The 22,323-nt window shown below is 33.7% G+C and overlaps 1 protein-coding gene across 10 annotated transcripts in view; it reads right to left on the bottom strand.

Moving 5' to 3' along the window:
* The window catches only part of LOC105831072 (acetylcholinesterase), a 474,599-nt gene that overhangs the window by 139,481 nt on the left and 312,795 nt on the right, over positions 1-22,323 (bottom strand). For 9 of the 10 annotated variants that reach the window (XM_036283858.1, XM_036283859.1, XM_036283857.1 and 6 more), the window contains one exon: positions 1,970-2,122. The exons of the other annotated variant lie outside the window; for it this stretch is intronic. In XM_036283858.1, the coding sequence (XP_036139751.1) occupies positions 1,970-2,122 (153 nt within the window). The remainder of the gene's footprint in view (positions 1-1,969; positions 2,123-22,323) is intronic. 10 annotated transcript variants of the gene reach the window in all.

Below are 22,323 nucleotides of genomic sequence, written 5' to 3' on the forward strand. Positions count from 1 at the left end.
ATGTCGGGGCATTTGACGCAAACAGACTTTAAGACGACGCGGACTCAACCGCCAATCAGCGATGCAAGTGTCAACTCGTACAGCCATCTGACGGCGCGAAAAGCAAGAGTACAAATTCCCACCACTTGGCCGGACGACGACGATAATAATGACAACTACGACATTTCTTAATCAGATTTACTCTTGAGCGAAAAACTTTAATCGCGATATCTCCGCTCGTAAATCACGTAATGGAAAAATAAAAATACTTTTATTATATAAATCGGATGGAAGTTATCCATTAAGTTTATTAAGAAATCCATCGGTTCAGTTGTTAGTGAAAATACGATAATTACGGATTTTCGCAAACGACGTCTTGCGCAAAAGAAGCAGCGGTGGTGCCTTGCGTTGCGCGTACACTTGGCACGAGGCACTACTGTGCCTCTTGATTAACAATTGAAGAAAAGGCAAATTTTAGCTGTTTTTAATTTTTTTCTCCTTAAAAAAATAAACCAGTTGCAACCTTCGACGGCTTATTTAATAGATATTTTTAATACCTATAAGCTCATGTTTTTTTGTTTCTCGCTAACAATAACGAATTTCTTTTTATTGCCAAAACATGAAAATTTTCACTTTCTTTCATTGTTTACACAATGATTTCTAACTTTTTCCAAGTTGCATTTTTGTATAACCCTTAAACTCTACCTATGAGTCGTTTTCGTCCCGCTTAAACTACTGTCCTTAATTTTTCATACAACCGCAATGCCAGCGCCACCAAAATTGTACTAAAAAAATTTTTGGGAAGGGTCTTTAGTGCATACAATCAGCCCGGTTCATTAGTTTTACTTTAAACGCTAGCCAGGTAAAATTCGAATAGGACGTTTTTGACTTATAGGTAGAGATTACGTAAATAGAAATGACTTTTCGAAAAACGGTTTTTTTGTTAATTATTTTTGGACACGTACATGCATTTTAGAATATAATTATGTATATATTTTAAGTTGAAAATCTACAATGGAGGTTAGAAGTCCAGAAAGCATTTATTCATTCCGTCCTCGAGAAGAAGTGCAGTACTTTGGAGGTTCCGAATAGGAAGAACTTTAAGCTAAATAAATTTAAAAAAATTGTTGATTTATTAATGTTTTCCTATTTTACAATGCCATTTATTCTCGAAAAATACTAATTTTTATAAGCTGAAAAATAGGATATCTGCTTTCATTCTACGTTGATCAAACATTTTTTTTGTAAAGAAAAACCTTTTTTCCAGAAACTAATTAAAAAAAAAAATTTTTTTATTTTTACCCCCCATTGCTATATATATATTTTTAATTAACATTTTTACCGATTTTTCTCACTGTTCACTAAAAAATAGATATTAAATTTTGTTGGAAGGGGGAGTAATGTAATAGTAGTTTCTTGAAGAGAAAAGTTTAAAGAGTACATATGAATTTTTTCAGATTTTTTAACCATTATTTATATGGTTATAAGAGCGAAGACGAAAACGACTCATAGGTAGGGTTAGAGTGTACCGAAAAACACGGTAGAGATTAAGGGTTAATATGTTCATATGATTCTTCTGAATAAGAATCTGCAATAAAAGTGCCTCTTACAATTTTTTCTTGAAAAAGTCTCATTTCCTTGTACTAAAATTGGTATCTGCACAGATGTGAGTAACTGCACAACTTTCTTGGGATGATCCAGTTCTAAATTATAATCAGTGAAAAATCAGTAAAAAAACACTGGTTTTCAATGGTATACTTATAATTTCAATCAATAAAATAAATACACTAATCTTTCAATGATTATAATTCTAAAGTAAAAATCACCAAAAGACAGTGAATACTCACTAATTATATTATCATAGCTCTAAATGTATTATTGCAAATCGGTGATAATACACTGATTGTAATTTAGAGAGAGTACATTACATTCTTGTCGTCAAGCAAAAAACTTGATCACTTAACGTGATGACATACAAATAATTGCCTACCTGTGTGAAAAAGTAGTAATAGACTTTCATGCCGCGATCTGCAAATAATTGCGCAAAATGTGTAGATGGGCAGATAAAGAAATAATCGCCTACGATGTCTGCTATCGCTCTCTGATTTTGATAACCATCGTTTACTCGATCCCAATCGGTATACTGAAACAGAAATTCATGCAAATTTCCATTAAAGGATATTAATTAATGTTCCAGAATTTAATTTTAAAATACACATCTATAATATATCCAATTCGACACTTTTTTAATAACTTGAGCACTTAAGAGGATGCTAAACTGTTCGATCAAACTCGATCAAGGTCGATAACGTAGAATTGTTCGTTTATTCTTGTTCATAAAGATATTTGGTTTAAAATACAAATTATACGTACAAATGAATGGCATACCTCAGTTCAGAATAGATTGAGGAATAAGATTATATTCGTCAAATTACGATTAGAAGTCAGAGGAAAAGTTATTTGTGTGATCAAATTTTATTTATCTAAACGCTTTCACTACAGATTTTTGGAAATTTGATCATACAAAAAACTTTTTTTCGGCTGTTCGAATATAGAACAGTCTTATTCTTTAATTTATTCTGAAGTGAGGTGTGCCATTTATTTGTACGTATAAGCTACATAAATTTGTATCTTAAAGCAAATATTTTTATAAACAAGGATAAACGAATGACTCTACATTATCGACCTCGATCAAATTTGACGGGCAGTTCAGCACCCTCTTAAAGAAAATAATTACATTAATCAATTAAAAAATATTTCCGAACAGCACATAATAATTTGCAAACAGTAAGCCAAATATTGTATTAAGATTGACCAACAGTTGACCAATAGTAGGCCAATGAACTGTGCTACTATTGGACGAACAACTCCGCCCCCTTCCCTCATCTCTACCACCAGGACAAGGGATATATAAGAATGGTTACAATACAAGAGAGCTCAGCATCAGAGTTCCTAGCCCTGATGATGCAAACTGCAACGTTTGCGAAACGTCGGCGCAACGCAATACCAGAATGCGGAATGTATCCGAAAGCCCTTTTTATTGGAGGCAACGATAATGGTCGTGAAAGCTTTAAGTCTAAAATAAATAGCCTCCACGGAGAGGCTATCCTAGGATCGATTAATAAATTTATTAAATTCAGGAAGTCCTTGCACCTACAACTGTGCTCATTAACATTTCTAAAACGGTGCCGTGACCATCAAGTGGTAGCAAAATGCTTTCGATTAAAAAACCCCGTACCATCTTCGAATCAGGTGAAAGGCATTCTTCGACAAGCATCGTTGAAGTTAGTTAGCAAGAGAATTTCAGCAACTAAAAAAGATCTAGCTGAAACTTCTCAGAAGCTATTTGAATTACATCTTTCTCTCTCCAACTTTTTGGACCCGGAATCGTGGCAAATACTGGATCAAATAACATACGAACAAACCAACCGTTCCGCTGAGACAAGAACACGGAAACAAAAAAGTAAATACAATAAGATCAGTCCTCAGGTCCAAACGCCAGTTGCTACACATACAGTAAAAAATCTTAACAGTCAAACTCTATCTTCATCTGAAGTTTCTGTCTTTCCAAAGGACTTAATTTTGCAGTCACCCCTACTAGCATCTCTAAAGAAGAAATCATCAGCCAAATTGAAACGGCTATTTTTCACCTCTCTCCTGAAGAAAGTAACGACATTAGAAGACGGCCAATATCCTCCACAAGGCAAAACACCCCAGCCAAAATATAAACAAAAAAGACACTTAGCACTCAGAAATCTGAAACAAAACAACAATATTTTGATTCTTCCAGCAGACAAAGAGAACACAACGGTGGTTATGGATAAGGAAGACTACTGCAATAAAATCAAGACCAGCTCTCGGATCACAAAGTTTATAAAAAACTTAAACGCAACCCGACATTCTATAGAAAAGAAAACGATCCATTCTTCTTAGAAAAATGCAGATTTTCCTCCTCAAACTCTTAGAAATTTAATTCCCAGAGAATCTTCGGCTCCTAGACTCTTCCTAAGATTCATAAAGAATCAGTGCCATTACGCCCCATTGTTAACAACATAGGGGGACTCACCTATAATTTGGCCGCTATGTCATCAAACCTCTCCAAGAATTTACTGGACTCAACGATTGTAATATTAAAAGTTCAATAGATTTGGTGAACAAAATCACTAAAATCAAAACAAAATCTAATGATATCCTTGTAAACTTTGATATAGTCTTATTGTTCACAAATGTTCCAGTCCAGGACACTTTGAACATTATCAAGAAATCCGACAGAATTTCTACGAACCTCCTTCCATTAATAGAATACTGTTTAACGTCAACTTATTTTTAGTTCCAAAAAAAATTCTTTGAACAAACTTCTGGATCAGCAATGGGCTCTCCCATTTCACCCATCTTACATCATCGCAAATGTCTTTATAGAACATTTTGAAAATCAAATTCTAAAAACGCACTTTTCAAATTATCTCTATGGTTCCGATATGTTGATGACAGTTTTGTGATTTAGAGCCATGGCGGAGATACCCTTCCTCAATTTTTTGCCTTTCTCAACTGTCAGCATCCTAACATTCAGTTTACAATAGAAGTAGAACAAAACAACCATATCCCTTTTCTAGATGTGTCCTTAGAAGGAACGGAGATAGTACTTTAAGCCTATCGAGTCTATCAAGTCTATCGAGCCTATCAAGTCTATCGAAAATCAACACACACAGATCGATATCTTCATGCTACCTATCACCATCATCCTTCGCAAAAGAATTCAGTCATTAGTTCACTGGTACATAGAGCCATTAAAATTTTTGAACCAACTTCTTTGAATGAGAAATTAGAACATTTTAATCAAGTTCTAACAAAAAATGAATATAATAGTGGAAACATCAGTCAAACAGTCCAAAGATTGAATAACAAAATTTCCAGTCTCAACAACATCGGGACGTCGAATGAAGAGGAAGAAAAAGAAAGAGAAGAGAACAAGATGGCTTTCCTTCCGTATCTTCAAGGTATAATAGAACGCATCAGCAAAATTTTGCGTAGATCCAATATAAAAGTGATCTTCAAACCACAAAGGAAGATTTTCCAGTTACTTCCTAATCCGAAGGATCAGAGACCACGCTTAGAATCATTGTAGGTGTATACAAAATTCCCTGCTCTTGCGGAAAAATGTAGGAGAAACCGGGAGGAAGATTAGTACACGAATCAAAGAACATCAACGGTGTACCAAATACGGCCACTTTTCTCAATCAGTCACTGGATGGAGATCGGACACTCCGTGCAATACGAGAAAGCTACAATGCTAGCTCCTTCTCAAGGTTACTTTGCCAGGAAACATCGTGAAAGTCTAGAAATTCTGAAACACCCTGATAACCTTAACCGTGATAAAGGTTATCAGATAAATCTGATTTGGCACACTGTACTCCCGGTTTTTTAATTGATCAATTAAAAACATTGCCGAACAGCACATATTAATTGGCAAATAATAGGCCAATATTATATTAAGATTGGCCAACAGTTGAGCATAGTAGACCAATGAACTGTGTTACTATTGGACAAACAACTCTGCCCTTTCCCCTCACCTCCATCCCTACCATCAGGACAAGGGGTATAAGGATGGTTACAATCCAATAGAGCTCAGTATCGGAGCTCCTAGCCCTGATGATACAAACTGCAACGTTTGCGAAACGTCGGCGCAACACTGTACCAGAACGGGGCATGTATCCGGAAGCCCTTTCTGTTGGAAGCAACGTCTGGCCGTGAAAGCTTTAAGTCTAAAAAAAAATAATTACATTTCCAATAATTTTCGGACAAGTAGATTCTCAAAAATCTTTTACAAAGAAAAAACCGTTATTATTTTCATTCACAATTTTTTATTTTGAAATAAAAGTTTACTGAAACTTTTTCCATTACTTGTTAATTATCATTAATTATATTATTCCAATTGAATTTTGTTAACAATACTGTTAGTAAATTCGTTCTTAAAAATATTAACTTTTTCACTTGTACATATAGTATGAGATCTTACCAATTTAAACGCGCATCACACACAGGATTTGTCAGTAAGAAAAAAGGATTGAAAATTAAAGAACTTTTCAATGATATAAATCTGTTTTTAATATCTCTTAAAACAAAAATAAAAAATAATATTAGAGATAAAGTATTCAGAATAAATTATTTGCTTCTGGTAATGTGCGAGTTTGATTCATATTGTCTTTTTACTTCTATCATATCTTATACGCTACTAAAAAAAAAAATAGGGAACACTTTTTGTATACCGAAAATTTAGGTTATTTTCAAACTGCTGCAACTCAACGAAAAATCATCGTAGAAACAAAATCCAAAAAGCGTTTTAAAGCTTGAAAGCTTCTTCTTTTATACGCTTTTTGGCGATTTTAGTTATATTTTTTTTCACCAACGTGGCACAATGATAAAGCTTGACCCGTTAAAATGAAAATTTTTAATGTAAATTTGCCACGCTGCATCTCGCGTAAAAAAAATCATAGAGTATTTTTGTTACTTGCATCTTAGAGCGGGACCTTTTCCCTTTTGAATGGTTGTTTAATGCTGTACAATTTTTTTTGACCAAGTTATTGAGATTTTAAGAAAAAATGATCATTTTGAATTTCATCGCTTGTTACTCATGAACAAATAAACCTACAGCGCTCAGCAAAGAAGCGTTGGAAAACTGAAAGTTTGCACTTTTGAAGCTTTAAAACTTCTATACATAAACATTAAACATTACTTGTAAACATTACGGTATGTATGTGAGTAGGTGCGTACTTGTAATGTTTACATGTAATGTTAATGCGAGGTCCTTACCTTTGTCGTGAAACACACACACACACACGCACACGCGCGCGCGCGTGATGTGCACAATCCGACCGGCATCTTCCACGTGGTGCACTTTGGATAACGCTAATGCCGGCGGTAAGCGTCATTTAAAAAGAAATGTAAGGTTGACTTTGTAACTTGGTCAAAAGGGTGTAAAAAAATTGTTGAAAAAACATTGTAAGCAATTTCAGCAATTTCAAAAATGATAAATACATGGAATAAAAATGTTTTATTCCATGAACGTTAGTGTTTATTACTGGGGAGTAATCGTATTATAAAGCTTTGCTTTAGCGATGTGATTGGATCTTTCTTCATAACAATACCTTGAACTAAATAAAAACCGTAAAATATGCGATTTTTTACGTAATCTTTGAACGCGATTTGTTGTTAGAAAAAGTAAATCTGTGAAAAAATTAATAACAGCATTTAAAAGTGCAAACTTTCAGCTTTTCAACGCTTTTTTGCTGGGCGCTATACGTTGATTTGTTCAGTAACAAGCGATAAAAGTCAAAATGACCATTTTTTCTTAAAATTTCAATAACTTGGTCAAAAAAAATCATACAGCAATGAACAACCACCCAAAATAAAGGAAAAAAATCCCGCTCTAAGATGCAATTAACAAAAATACTCTATGATTTTTTTTTACGCAAGATGCAGCGCAGCAAATTTGCATTAAGAATTTTCATTTTAACGGGTCAAGCTTCATCATTGTGTCACGTTGGTAAAAAAAAGATAACTAAAATCGTCAAAAAGTGTTTGAAAGAAGAAGTTTCAAGCTTTAAAACGCTTTTCGGATTTTGTATCTACGATGATTTTTCGCTGACTTGCAGCAGTTTGAAAATAGCTTAAATTTTCGGTATACAAAAAGTGTTCCCTATTTTTTTTTAGTAGTATATTAATCGTTTTAAAAGGAAAGTTTTTTTTATCAAAAAGCGTATATGTAACGCTTGTATGTAGCCCACAGGTTAGAAGAGATTATTAGAGCCTTGATAGTGGCTACGTTGAATTACTTTGTATTGTCATGTTTCTTCCAATCGAAACGGCAGTAAAGCGCGCGCTTTTACGAATTCATTTTGTTCGATCACTCGTGCGTGGGTAAAATCAGCGACCGCACAAATTTGTCAAAGACGTAAGTTCCTGGCGACCTTTACGCGCGCAATACATATTATTGTAAACGAAAGGCATCCTCGTTCTGGCATTGTTCGCGGATACTTACTGAAATGTACTCGAGGTTTAACGCAACTATGAAACAACTCTGGGCAAAGCAACTTTGACATCCCGTTCTGCTAATCGGAAAATAATTAGTGGTCAGCTGGCAGACTGAAGCTCTTTAAAGAGTGACATTACCTCAGCACATAACGATATTGACAGCTTTATTAAGTTAGCAGGACCAAATCAGCAAAATCAAATCTGATCTATTGGATTATTTAGGACTCATTTTGCACTAATTTGCACCACTAATAAAAATTGTGTACTCCGTGCGGTATTGAAGTAAGTCGTGAGGCTGCTAGCTTAACATTCAACTAGCAGGACCATAAGAAAAAAAAAGAAAGGGAGAAAAACGAATACAGAAACTTAAAAAGCTGAATTTGCACTAATTTGCACCAACCAAAAAAACTGAATATATTAAATTCTATAAAATCTATTCTGAGCTGAACAAATGAATCCAGTTATTTTAAACACAAGAATGAAGTACCCTTCCCCATGAGCCGAATCATTCGCTACTTGTACACATAACTTGGCATAATTTGCACCGCGAAAATATCAAGTTTCCGATTTTGCACCCCCGCCGTTTGTTTGGAAACTACCCTCGCCCCCTGTACGTATCAAGAATAAAGTACCCTTCGTCATCAGCTGAATCAGTCGCTACTTGTACACATAACTTGGCATAATCAAGAGGCACGGTAGTGCCTCGCGCCAAGTGTATGCGCAGCGAGGCACCACCGTGCTTCTTTTACGCAAGACGTCGTTTGCGAGAAGATCGTAGTTATCGGATCTCAATAACGACTTAATTGATTGATTTCTATGTCACGTTCTGATTTTATGTCCGTTTTGGGTCAATACATTTAAGTAATTTACCCGGGGATGGACAAGTTTGTGAGAAATATTAATCTTCACCGAAAAGATAGCGAATTTTATAAGTTTGATATCTAGGATCTTTTTTCTTTATATTTTTAAAATGAGGAAAGTTAATTTCAAAATCAATCCTGATAAGTTTATATTTGTTTAGTTCTTTAGGCTTTTGGGAAGGTTGAATCAAGAGTTTATCTAATTCGTAAATAAATTTCAGAGGACCGCGATTAAAGATTATCGCTTGATTAATTTGATATCTTAGTTTTTTAATTCTTACACGCCTACCACCCTTTTTGGGCATTTAATATTAGAGTTAGGTTTAAATTAATTACACTCAGTTGCCACACCTGAGGAAGAGTCAGGATTCAGGTCTGTTGCCACACAAATGTCAGCGACAGGGCCCGAAAGATCTGCCTCGATGCTCTCGGCAGCGACAGAGTTTGAATTGAATCTGTTGCCACTCAAAGGTAGCGACAGAGATTGAAAGGAAAACTAAATGAACTTGAGAAGTATTTAACTTAATTACCTTTAATTCCAAAATCTACTTCGAAACAACAAACTGAGCCTGAATTCTAGGATTGGTCCGCTAAGGACTTTGATTTAAAATCGCTCAAGTTAAAGATCACGACAATCCCAGACTAACTGAATAACTGTCGGACTAACCCGAGTAGTATCGCAATTGACTTAGACTTTTACAAGGCTAATTATCAGACTTACAGACTTACTAAAGACTTAAGACTAACGCTGAGCATTTAGCTCGTTTATTTATACTTAATTTCCCTCTACTTAAGCCGCATTTTTTCCCCTACGCAAACTTATTTTTTTGTGGAGGAGGAAGGTTTTGTCTCAGGGTGTAACCCTATGCTCAATCGATTTTGATTCCGATATCGACCTGCACTTGATAATGCCAGCAACCGAATAAGAAATCAATGCTCATGTATTCTATTATTTAAATTCAGTTTTTAAAGTAATTATTACAATTTAGTTTAAATGTTCCCGCGTACGTTACACCTTCCTCCTTAAGTCTTACGTAGTACTTTATTACTACGTATGAGCTTTATCTTTATTACTACGTATGAGCTTTATCTTTAAAACATGATATTCATAATAAATAATAATAATAATAATAATAACTTTGGTCGAAAGATTTATATGTATCGCTTGTTTGTTAGTGAATTTCGATATATCGCATGGTGTCTCGTTGCTAGGAAACATTTTATCATTTAAAGTTAATTGTAAAACGGCTTCATGTTATCTTTTTCTTTAATTTATCTACTAATTTTTATTTATTTAATGTTGATTCGAATTATTTTAATTATTAGAACAAGATTAATGAATTGATTATCCAGTTAGATGTTTTGTATACGTTCGCTTAATCTCTCTTTGTATGGAGAGACGAACACTGAGAGAGAATGAGGAGGAGAAAGAAAGAGACACACTTCCTAGCTATTTCATCGTGCGACATGGAGGGGTGATTGGACTCTTCGCGTAGGAAGAAGGTATTCTCCCGAGGTGCAATCTAACACCTTGTCCGGTATGCTACTTCTTATCTTTGCCCGCTTAATACATCAGGCTTGTTTTTAAAATGGTTAATGTATTAATGTACCTTCCCCCTTTTAATCATACGTGGTATTTAAATTACCACGTATAAGTGTTTTATATTTATATTAGGATTAATAATAGTTACATTTGATATAAGTTTAATTGTTTATATATTTATATTCAAGATTATTATAATGGTATAAAAATTGGTTATTATTATATAAATGTTGATAATGAATAATTAATAGTAATGGTTAGTAATAATAATAATAATAATAATAATAATAATAACAATAATACTTGTCAATTAATTATCAAATTGTTCATATCCGTACGCTACTGCCTCATCTATTTCTTCTTTTTTGTTTATGTAAACTTCTATACATTCCTTACATTCTCTAGCTGGTTTTACATATATTAGTTCTTTAGAACACTCAAAGCATTCCATCACAGATTCCCATGCATCCTCTTCTACTAATTGCGTTCTATAGCCGTGGCAGTCCTTTCTTTTCAAACTGTATCCGAATCTCCCTGGATGGTAACAGCACAAACACAGTCGTCGCCATGGATATTCTTCTTCTATGTAGCATCTTTCTTCTGTCCGCATACAGATACTCCGCAGCAAGTTTTTGTAAACAGTTGGATGGTCGATGGGGCGCACTCCATCGATTTCTATTTTTATATTGATTGGTGGTCTCATCTTTAAGATTTATAATTTTCATTTATGTTAGATTTAATGTCTTAATGTTAGATTTTAAAATATATATTTTTTACCTTTTTCCTTCTTCTTAAATATTAAATTAAAACTTTATTGAGTCGTCTGTACGTTTCTATGGACGATTTTGCACTGAAACTGTTCACAAGGGTTCTCTGCTTCTGTTCTCTTATCTATCAACACTTTAGTTTTCGTCTATCTCTCTTCGTTCGCTAATTACAGTCTGAGGTTTTAAATTTCATCGTAAATGATTATACTTGTTTGGTTTATATGTATATACTGGTAATGATAATAATGGTTTTATAACTACGTAATAATAACTAGTAGTATAATAATAATTAATAAGTATGGTTCATATTATTCGAATTTTTCAAAACTTAATATGTCCACTGATACCGCATCATTTATCTCTATTTCATTTTCAAGGAAAACTTCTATGCATCTTCTACATTCGCCGGCTGGTTTTGTGTCCACTATTTGTCTTGGGCACCGAAAACATTGCGTAATTGTTTCAAAGCTTTCATTTTCTGATAGTCTTGATTTAAATCCATGAGAGCGTTGACTCCGCAGATGCATTCTTAGTCTTGTTGGTCTGTAGCATCTCAGGCATACACGTCTCCATGGGAATTCCTCTTCGACGAAGCACCTTTCCCTAGGTGTTATGCAGGTGCTTCTTAGTAAATGATGGTACCTTACCGGGTAATCAAATGGGTCTACTCCGTCAATTTCTTGAATATCGGTGACAATTTCCGCAGGAACGGGTGGAGCCATCCTTGAAATTCAAAATTCACGTAATCTTTTGTTGTTTAAAATTATTAATTGAATTTACCTTTTTATATTAAATTATTTTCTCTATTTAAATTTTTAATGACGTGTCTTATTGTGCGGTTGAACTTACACTGAATTATTTCGCGATTGTTTCTTTCCGATTCTCTTATCTATTGACACCTTATTCCTACCTGTTTAATTCGCGTGTCTTCTTTCAGGTGGAGGCCTGAATTCCATTTATTAATTCAATAAGTACAATAAGCGGTTATTTAAAAATGTATTAAATGATCTATTTGAAAATTTATCTTTTAGTAAATGTTATTTTAAAAAGGTTTTTCCACTTATTGTTCTTTTACAAAATTTTATAATTATAACGATGGATATAATTTTGGTACTTCGTTGTGGATTATCTTTTCTTTTTCATTTTCAATATGATAACTTGCAATTTGTTTATGTTGAATGTTGTAAGTGTTTATTTTTGCGTTTTCTTTTTCAAGTTTAGGTGTTTGATCTTCTTTAAATTCTTCAGAGTTTTGATTTTCTTCTTTTGATTCTTCATTCTTGTTTCCTCTTGATTTTTCTTCATTTCCTATTTTGGCCAGATGTAATAATAAATTTGTCACTGAGTCCCATAATGCTCCAATAAAATGAATTGACCATCCATAGATTGTATGTAATGCATATCCATGAATGACAGTGTCTATGATAAGTTTAACTGTTCTGATAAAGAAGTATGTACCAATTACTTCTGCGCTTGCGTTTCCAACTGACAAAAATGTTCCCCTGACTGACAAAAAGATTTTCTTCCATGTACTTTCTGTTATTTTTTCTAAAGAATTTTCGTCCGAAAGGTGCGACAGTGATATTCCTTGAGATAACGTTGGTTCTCCTTTTACCGCCGCGTGCCATTGTATTTAATATACTGTTCTTTTCTGCCGAAAACATAATGTGATCTCTCAAATTTTCAAGTTCATTATTAGTATAAATGCCGCTTACTGCTAGAGCTCCTGGATCGTTATATTGCCATGTTGGTTTTGACATTGGTTTTAAAGTTTGTGGTGTCTTGCTGAATTCTATTGCTGGAGTTATTTGATACCATCCGTCATTTAGATAATATGTTGCTGGGATTACTTTATTGCAAGTAATCTGAGTTCCAGTTTTAAAGAGTATATGAGTTTTTGGGGCCCAGAAATATGTTTCATTTCCTTTTAGTACTGGTAATTGTTGATAGCACTCTTTTGTTTCTCGAATTTTTACTTCCACTGGCGTACACTTAATTATGTGCACTACCTCTCCTGAGATTACTGCCATATATCCTGGTCCTTCCATAATTTGATATGCAAAATTATCCGGTGATTGTATTGCCAAGCTTAATGCATTTTTCATTATTTGTCGTTCCAAATTACAACTTTGTTTTAAAATGTCTGTGTATAAATTGATTTATTTGTGTACGAATGTGTCTTTTAACATAAACAAATTTTGAATTTACATATGCAAAGATGTCTAAATTTTCTACTGAAATTTGGCGTTTATTTGTTACAATTTCTCCATTTTTAATTTCAAAGATTAAGAGTTTTGGGTGTTCCGTTTTAACAAATGTATATCCACAAAGAAATTCTTCGCCTGTTTGTTTTAATGCAAATATTATTTCTTGCGTTGACAAGGAATAAATTATTTCTAATTTTTCATCTACTTGACTGACCATTTTATTTGCTTTTCCTTCAAATAAAACGTCATAATGATTAAATTTACAATGATCATTTTTTATGGTTTCCCAAAATGTATATCTACCTTCAATATCTATGCAATTTCCATCCGAATATTGACAAATTGTTCCCGACTTTAAATGAATTTTATTTGCTTCAATATTTACTGATGCCTGATAGGAATTTAAAGTAATTGTTATTATTCCTTGTACGACTACATTTTGCCAAGTTCCATAAGGATCTGAATACTGTGTTCCATAACATAATCCGTTTGAATTTACGGATCCCGCGAAAGTTATTGGTCGTGAAGTTGTTTGATTTACTTTTAATCCATTAATAATATGATTTACGTTTATTACAAGTGGTCCTATCATTAATTTCTGGTACTTTTACTAAGCCATGACAAATTATTATTTTGATTTGAATTCCGAGAATTGATTCTCGTATAAAACTTAAGATTTCGTCCCATAAGAAATTATCTAACTCTTTTGTTTTGGCTATATTTACTATTTTGGTTGAATTTTCTTTAATTACTTGACGAAGTTTATTTGAAAATTCTAATAAGATTTCTTTTGTTATCCTTTCTTTATTATTTTCTTTACAAATAAAAATTAAATGTATTTTATTTCCCTTTTTAAAAATTTCAAAATCACCTACTTTCTTTTCTTTTATTTTAGGTATTAAATTTTGTTTTTGAAGTTGTTTTGAGCCCTCATCACAAGGTTTTCCATCCGCGGTTAAAAAGTATAAATAATTTTCTTTTCTCATGTAAATTTGATCACGACTGTTTATTATACTATGTCTCTGTCCACGCGTTATTATTTGTCTTTCAATATTATTTGTCCCCTCGTCCAAATTGATTTCATTATATGTTTCATCGATATCTTTATCACTAAGGTCGTCGTCACTGTTTTCGTCACGGTCACTGACTCGTTGTTATCTTCTTCTATTCCTTCTTCTTCTCTTTCGTTAATTTCCCCGCTCTCAATTTTTTCATCCTCGTCTCCTGTTAAATTGTTTATTATTTGTAAAAGATTAGGTGGTATTATTATTTGTGAAGTGTTAAAATTATTGTTGCTACTTTCTTAAAGGTATTGTTTCTGTTTCTAGTGTTTCTCGAATTTCGTTCTCAATGTTTTCTGTTTCTGAATGAGTATTATTTGTTTTTGAATGAGTGTTATTTGTTTCTATGATCGATAAGGTGTTGTTTATTTGATTTGTTGGATAATTATGTATTTGTGCTTGAATTGTGTGTTCAATTGAAGATGGCTCTTCTAACTCCCTGCGAGTAAAAGGTACACTTTCTCCTTGTGATTTTTCAAATTTCCTAGTTTGCATTCTTGAAACGATCCGGTTCTTCTACCATAATTCCCTTTCTTGGTGAAGCTGGTAAAGGTTTAGGATTTGCATTTCTTTGTCTTGCTTCATCATCTTCTGGACATTCTTCTATTAAGTCATAAAAAGGATTTATTGGATATATTTTTGTCGTGGGGTTTCTAGATAAAGCGTCAGCATTTTCATTAATTTTTCCAGGCTTATAAATTATTTCATAATCGTATTCTGCCAATTTTATTCTCCATCTTGCTAAACGTGAGGTTGAGTCTTTAATTTTATTAATCCAAATTAACGGTTTATGATCTGTTACTAATTGAAACTTTTTTCCGTAAAGATAAGGTCTAAAATGTTGTACAGCGTATACTATTGCTAAAAGTTCCTTTTCTATTGTTGAATAATTCTTCTCGGCGTCATTTAATACTCGCGAGGCATAACTAATCGGTTGATCCTTCCCTATCTGTCCTTGACTTAAAATTGCTCCGATTGCAGTTCCGGATGCATCGGTTGTTAAAAGAAAAGGTTTTGTAAAATTTGGATATTGTAATATTGGTTCCTGACAAAGTGCATTTCTTAGTATATCAAAACTTTCTTTTTCTTTCTCTCCCCAAATAAAAGCAGAATCCTTTTTTAATAAATTAGTTAAAGGTTTGGCTATTTTTGAAAATCCTTTAATAAATCTACGATAGTATCCCGCTAAACCCAGAAATTGTTTAACATTTTTTGGAGTTTTAGGAATTGGAAAATTTTGCACTGCTTCTATCTTTTTATGATCTGGTCGGACTCCATTTTCTCCTATTACATGTCCTAAATAAGTTACTTCCTTTCTCAAAAATTCATTTATCTGGTTGTAATTTTAAATTTGCTTCACGTAATCGAGACATTAATTTTTCAAATTTAATTGCATGTTCTGTTAAAGAACTTGAATATAATACTATGTCGTCTAGATATACAAACATTTCATTTCCTTGAATTCCTGTTAAAACTAAATCCATTAATCTTTGAAAAGTTGCAGGAGCATTTTTAAGTCCAAAAGGCATTCTATCAAATTCGTAATGACCATGGGGGGTTGTAATTGTTGTTTTATGACTACCTTCCGGATGCATTTTAATCTGATGAAAACCTGATGCAAGATCAAATACCGAAAAATATTTCGCGCCTCCCAGCTGATCTAATATCTCCGTTATATTTGGTAGTGGGTACGCGTCACCTACTGTCTTATCATTTAGGTCACGGAAATCTAATACCATTCTCCATCTCTTATTCCTCTTTGAGTCTGCTTTCTTGGGCACTATCCATACAGGCGTATTATACGGTGACTTCGATGGCTTAATTATATTTTGTTCCAGTAAGTCATTAACTTGTTTATTAATTTTATCTTTATGAACAACTGGATATCTATATTGTTGCGTATTAATTGGAATGTCATTAATTGTTGGAATTCTGTGTTTTAGGACATTTGTATGTTTAAGTTTTTCTTCGGGTAAATGGAAACCATCTGCGTACTTTTCTATTAAATCTTCAACATGCTCTCTCTCTTCTGAATTTAAATGTTCTAGTCTTAGCGCATTAATTATTTTCTCCTTTCTGCTTTCTGATTTAATATTAAAACAAGGTTTTGAATTAGAATTCGATTTTGAATTTGAATTACCTAAGTAATTCGAGTTTGTATCAGAGTTTGAATTCGATTTTGGATTTGAATTACCTAAGTAATTCGAGTTTGTATTTGAATTAGGAATTTGATCGATTTCAAACTCATATATTTTAACTTCAGGAATATAAACTTTTTCTTCTTCTTCATTTGTATTAATAACTCGTAAGTATGCCTTATTATCTTTAACTGAGACTAAAGCGTCTCCTAAATAAATTCCTTCTGTTACATTTAATCGCGGAACATATCCTACCTTTAATTCCGGATTTCTGATTTTAATATGCATTACTGAAACAGCTCTAGGAGGAATTACAAATATTTCTTCCTTTTCTTCAAAAGGTATATTTATATTATCCCATTCTAATTGATTTCGCTCATAATTAACTTTTGCTTGAAATTGTTTGAAAAAGTCTGTTCCCAAAATTCCATCTTGTGGAATCGGAAAATTTTCTTCAACCAAATGAAAAACGACTGGACATCCTAAGACTACCTGTGCCTGCCCTAAGGTGTCCACAAAGTGCGTCGTAATTCCACTCAGTCTTAAAGTTTCTTTCCTATCCACTGTGGTTTCGGGTGTTATTAAATTTCTTTTTATAATATTTGGTCCTGATCCGCTGTCTATTAAAAATTTTAAATCATTAATAAAATTTTGGCTATTTAATTTTACTGATGGGACCTCCTCTATTTGAGCTATATTTACTGTTTGGTATTTAATTCCGGTTCCCCCGAAATTATTCGCGTGGGGCGAGTCTTGACATTTCCCGGGGTCGCCCCTGTCCTCTCGGGAAGCTTTTCGTTTCCCTGACTCTGTGCATTCTGACGGACACTGTTATTATATATTCTTTTTCGACATTCTTCTAAAGAATGACCAATCTTTTTACAATATCTGCAAGTTATTATTGCGCCTGAATTTTCATTTCTTGAATTTTGCGTATTTCTGGAAAATGTTAACTGTCTTGGGTTATTATTGTTATTATTACTAATATTATTAAAGCTTTTGGACTGTGGATAAAATTTATTTTGATTTGGACTCCGATTATTTTCTCGAGATTTAATTTGCCAACATTTGTCTGCCGTATGTCCCTTCTTATTACAATACTGGCATGTCACGGTTTCACCTTTCATATATCGCACTGGAGCTCGTTTTTCGGTCGTTATATTCTCTGCAAGTACTACACGTCTTATCATATTAGCGGTCTCTAATTCTCTTCCAGCTTCAATTACACGACTTTCTACCTTTTCAAAAGTTCCTTCTTTATTTATTATTATCTGTTTATTTAATCCTCGCGTGAAACTCGATTTTAAATGTTTATCAATTGAATTTCGAAATTCAAAACTTATTTGTCTGGTTTCTCTTTTTTGAGCGTCTAAAATTCGTTTACCTAATTCGCGGACTCGATTCGCATATGCTACAACTTTTTCATCTTTCTTTTGACATAAATACGCTAGACGTCCTTGAGCTTCATATACTGTTTTCCTTGACCCGTATTTTGTTCTCAAAAATTCTACAAATTCCTGCATTGAATTAAATGTTTTTCCTAAAATGGTTTTATGTGCATCTCCTTTTAATTTATTTCGTACCACTCGAACTAAATTTATTTCTTGAACGGGAGTGATCATGCTGAGCGCTTCTTCACAACCCTCGACAAAATATATGAACGGAATATTTCCCCCATCAAAATTTGGCACAGCTTCTAAGGCATCCCGTAATGAAAAATGTAGATAATTACCTAATGTTCCTTCATTTATTACCATTCCCGCTGATCCTTGGTTTGATGATATTACGGTAGAACGTTGACTTTGTTGTAGTTGTTGAATCATTTGTTGTTGTTGTGTTACTATCCTTCGAATTTCTTGTAGGTCCATTTCTTCTAAACTCCTTTCTGAAGATTCCGCTGGTTCTGGAGGTGGTGTCCGGGGTGTTCGTATCATTTTAAAGTTTTACGCCGTACTTTAACGCGATTTATTTAACTCAAAATTATTTACGTTAACCGGCTAATGATTATTCTGTTGGCGGTGTTACAATTTGAGTGATTGCTACTATTGTTGAGTCAAAATGATTATATGGCTCTTCCTCTGAGTCTTCTAAGTATTGTAGAAAATCGTCGCGGATAATATTACACGTTTGACAATCTTGATATGAACGCGTTATTGGTATTATTACGCAACAATTTTCACACTCCTCGAATAGTTCGCGATCTCCGAAATGTAAATAGTGCCGATATACCCGACTAAAAGAATTTGATTTCGGGTAATCTTCGTAGCACTCGTCACAAATAATTTTATTATTTTGATCTCGGAAAAATAATGCTACGGCACAAAGCGCGGTTTCTCTCCATTCAACGTACGATTCTTGATGTATCACTATTGAATTTCGCGCAACACGATAAGGCGGGTACATTTCCCTTAAAACATCACGGATTTGAGTTTATTTCATTGGTCCTCACAAACGTTTTGCATCCCACCGCTGTCACCAAAAATTTACTCCTGTCACGTTCTGATTTTATGTTCGTTTTGGGTCAATATATTTAAGTAATTTACCCGGGGATGGACAAGTTTGTGAGAAATATTAATCTTCACCGAAAAGATAGCGAATTTTATAAGTTTGATATCTAGGATCTTTTTTCTTTATATTTTTAAAATGAGGAAAGTTAATTTTAAAATCAATCCTGATAAGTTTATATTTGTTTAGTTCTTTAGGCTTTCGGGAAGGTTGAATCAAGAGTTTATCTAATTCGTAAATAAATTTCAGAGGATCGCGATTAAAGATTATCGCTTGATTAATTTGATATCTTAGTTTTTTAATTCTTACACGCCTACCACCCTTTTTGGGCATTTAATATTAGAGTTAGGTTTAAATTAATTACACTCAGTTGCCACACCTGAGGAAAAGTCAGGATTCAGGTCTGTTGCCACACAAATGTCAGCGACAGGGCCCGAAAGATCTGCCTCGATGCTCTCGGCAGCGACAGAGTTTGAATTGAATCTGTTGCCACTCAAAGGCAGCGACAGAGATTGAAAGGAAAACTAAATGAACTTGAGAAGTATTTAACTTAATTACCTTTAATTCCAAAATCTACTTCGAAACAACAAACTGAGCCTGAATTCTAGGATTGGTGCGCTAAGGACTTTGATTTAAAATCGCTCAGGTTAAAGATCACGACAATCCCAGACTAACTGAATAACTGTCGGACTAACCCGAGTAGTATCGCAATTGACTTAGATTTTTACAAGGCTAATTATCAGACTTACAGACTTACTAAAGACTTAAGATTAACGCTGAGCATTTAGCTCGTTTATTTATACTTAATTTCCCTCTACTTAAGCCGCATTTTTTCCCCTACGCAAACTTATTTTCTTGTGGAGGAGGAAGGTTTTGTCTCAGGGTGTAACCCTATGCTCAATCGATTTTGATTCCGATATCGACCTGCACTTGATAATGCCAGCAACCGAATAAGAAATCAATATAGCAACCGAATAAGAAATCAATGCTCATGTATTCTATTATTTAAATTCAGTTTTTAAAGTAATTATTACAATTTAGTTTAAATGTTCCCGCGTACGTTACATCTAAATAGGCTTAATGGATAGCTTACATCCGATTTATATAATAAAAGTGTTTTTATTTTTCTGCTATATGACTTACGAGCGGAGATATCGCGATTAGAATTTTTCGCTCAAGAGTAAATTTGGTTTAAGAAACGTCGTCGTCATTATTATCGTCGTCGCCCGGCGCCTAGGACGAATGGTGGGGATTTGTACTGTTGTATCCTCCTTTATCTTTTGTGCTCACACATTTGACAACAAGGATGAACGATGCACCATGCGTCATGAAACGGAACGCACCATGTGTATCGTGATTGGTGAAGATAATCGAATCCGCGCCGCCGCGTGTCGATCGAGTGACAGTTCGAGGTTAGAGACGTGTTGACGTGTGCGAGGTTAGCGGCGAGTTAGTTTTTATTAGTTATGCATAATTATGCATATTACATCGTGGAGTACATCGTGGATTACATTGTAGAGGGAAATTTGCATAATCAGATAAGTTATACAGTTTTCATTTTTGTTAGAATAAATAAACTATTCTGAGATAAAATTGATACTTTGTGTTATGTTTTCTTTTTTAGTTTAAAAGAAAGAGGAAGAATTACAAATCTTATAAGCCAATTCCAAAGAAGCTGAAGTTGACGGAAGAGCAGCAAGAAGCGTATAAAATCATTAATACTACAACCTTACTTACAAAGCTACTAGTTCTACGTTATATACAAAGCTACTAGTATTGGATAGTAATAATTTATTCCAGTCAAAATTTCTATATGATAAGAAAAATTTTCATCATACATTCACAAAAATCACATTCAAAATTTTAGTTATTGTTTAATTAATGCTCTTGGAACATATAATCATGTGTCGGCTTGGCAAACTTGAGAAATTTCTGTGACAGCCACAGTTTGTTCACCATTGCAAGCCGGCACATGATTATATGTTGCAAGCGCTTTAAGTGAAACATAGACAAAATAGGTTTATCAATAATTGTAAAGGACAATAAACATAATTTTAAAAGTACAATTATAATTTAACTACAAATAAAAAATTTTGTTAGTATGGTCTTTTTTGAATGCATGAAGAGAATTGCATTAATTATAATAAATTGTTTCGGGATAGATATTACTACACAATATTATTCTCCCTTCCTCCCCTCTCTCTCTCTCTCTCTCTCTCTCTCTCTCTCTCTCTCTCAATTTAACAATAATACTCTTTCTGGCGCAATAATTATAATTTATTTATATGTGTAAATAACAAATATGTGTAAATTGTTCACCATTACAAGCCGGCATATGATTATATCCGAGCTTTGATTTTAATTATATAATATTTAGAGAAAGAATTACATAGAGAGAGAGAGAGAGAGATTGATTGATTGATTTATTTATTTAATATGCCTAAGCTAAGGCTGAAGGGCAAAGTGTGATAACAAAGGTAAAGATACAACGTCAGAAACGAAAGAGAAGCAAATAGCAGATCGCAACAAATCGGTGAGCTGACTTAATAACTAATGCTAACTGTACAGTAACTTAAAAAAGATAACAAAACAAAATTTATCATATACATACGGCATGACAGTAAGTCACAATATAAACTATACAGAAAACTGATGCTCGCTATCAGTAACTAATCAACATATACAAGAAATGGAAATGAATGTCAATAAGTGGGAAAAAGTGAGTGACTAAGCGTGGGAGAGGAGCCTCAAGCAGACTCAGACTCAGAAGCCAGAAGAAACGCACGGAGAAGAGATTTAAAAGTGCCAAACGTTGGAGCTGAAACGATGTTGTCAGGGATGGAGTGCCAGAAGTAGATAGCAGAGAGATGAAATGAATTTCTATAGGTAGAAGCTCTATGGAGTGGAATATGGAATGTTAACGAAGACGAAGCAGTACGTGCCGATCTCCTGGCCGAAGGGTCAAGGGGTGAAAAGAGTTCATAAAGTAAGAAGGAGTATGGGTAAGGAGAACGCGATATGTAAGACAGCCAAGGAAATACAGTCTCCTATTAGAGAGAGATAGATAGATAGATAGATATATTTATTATGCCCAAGCATAGGCTAAAGTATAAGTTACAAGGAGTAAAAATAAACATCAAGAACAAAAAGTAGGTAAATCGCAGAATAATGAAACGCTACAAAGAATACAGAAGTATTAACTTAATCTAACCTAATCTAACTAAAACTAAAT

Source organism: Monomorium pharaonis, chromosome 3 (assembly GCF_013373865.1).
Source record: "Monomorium pharaonis isolate MP-MQ-018 chromosome 3, ASM1337386v2, whole genome shotgun sequence".
Classification (NCBI taxonomy): Eukaryota; Metazoa; Arthropoda; class Insecta; order Hymenoptera; family Formicidae; genus Monomorium; species Monomorium pharaonis.